The sequence below is a fragment of the Orycteropus afer genome, unplaced genomic scaffold (assembly GCF_000298275.1).
Source record: "Orycteropus afer afer isolate SDZICR_OR568_19922 unplaced genomic scaffold, OryAfe1.0 scaffold00042, whole genome shotgun sequence".
Lineage (NCBI taxonomy): Eukaryota > Metazoa > Chordata > Mammalia > Tubulidentata > Orycteropodidae > Orycteropus > Orycteropus afer.
Window position 1 is genome coordinate 9,351,354 of NW_006921629.1, and position 1,111 is coordinate 9,352,464.

Here is a 1,111-nt window from a genome sequence, read left to right on the forward strand (position 1 = left end):
AAAAAAACAAACTTAGGGAAACAAGAACATATATGTACTCTGACGTTGTTAAGCCACACATACCAATATATTGACCACTCCCTGCAAGGTGCATAAAATAGACTAAACCCAGGGCAACAGCCAGATAAATGTATTAAACCATCAAGTTGTTTATAGCTTACCTAGGAAATGGAACAAATCCTTTGAGGTAGAAAACTGGGGAAAGAGAACTCCTCAGGGCTTAGGGGAACAATCTCTCAAAAGATGGTTTCCCAAAGAACCAAGGCAAAAGGCCACAACCACATTTTGTTTCTCCATCCATCTGTTGATGAACACTTGAGTTATTTCCATCTTTTAACTATTGTTAATAGTGCTGTAGTGAACATTGATGTTCAAGGATGTTTGAGTCCCAGCATTCATTTCGTTAGGGTATATACCTAGGAGTGGAATTGTGGGGTCATATGCTAATTCTGCTACTTTTTGAGGAACCACCAAATTGTTCTCTTCATTCTTGTCCCTGAAACAAGATGTCTTGGACATCTGTGCTTTATAAAAGCTCCCCAGGAGATGAACGCTGATCCTCCAGGTTTGGGAGTCATTGCCTTGAGAGTCGGTCAGGTTCTGCAGTGGATGAGTTCTACAGGTATCCCTTTGTTTTAGCAGTGCTAACAAATGCTGCTGAGGATGAAACTATCATACCCTGAATCTTTGAGCACCCCCAACCACCCCCCGCCACCAGAGACCATGATGAACAGTCTTAACATTCTCACCATCTATCGCCTGTTTCAGGTCTGGAATTCCCTTGGGGACCTAAACCCTTCAGAGAAGTCATTGCAGGCCCTTTGCTTAGAAACAACGGGCAGTCCCTGGAGAGCAGCAGCTTGGAGGGGTCTCACGTGGGAGTCTATTTCTCTGCACACTGGGTGAGTATTGGGTCCCTCTTGGCATCCATATGAAACTTGTCACCAAGACAGATTGTAGTCAGCTTCTGCAGGTGTGACTGCCTGGGTCAGAATTTCTGGGCCCTAGTGCTGGCATCCTATCACTGACAGCATTGCTGTCAGTGATAGGATAATATCCATACTCCTACAAGGAAGACCCGTTAATATAACTGTTATTCAAATTTATGCCC

General features: G+C 44.0%; 1 protein-coding gene across 1 annotated transcript in view; it reads left to right on the top strand.

Moving 5' to 3' along the window:
• NXN (nucleoredoxin) overlaps window positions 1–1,111 on the top strand; it is a 212,742-nt gene that overhangs the window by 172,874 nt on the left and 38,757 nt on the right. Inside the window, exon 4 of the mRNA XM_007937564.1 lies at window positions 769–902. Within this exon, the coding sequence (XP_007935755.1) occupies window positions 769–902 (134 nt within the window). The remainder of the gene's footprint in view (window positions 1–768; window positions 903–1,111) is intronic.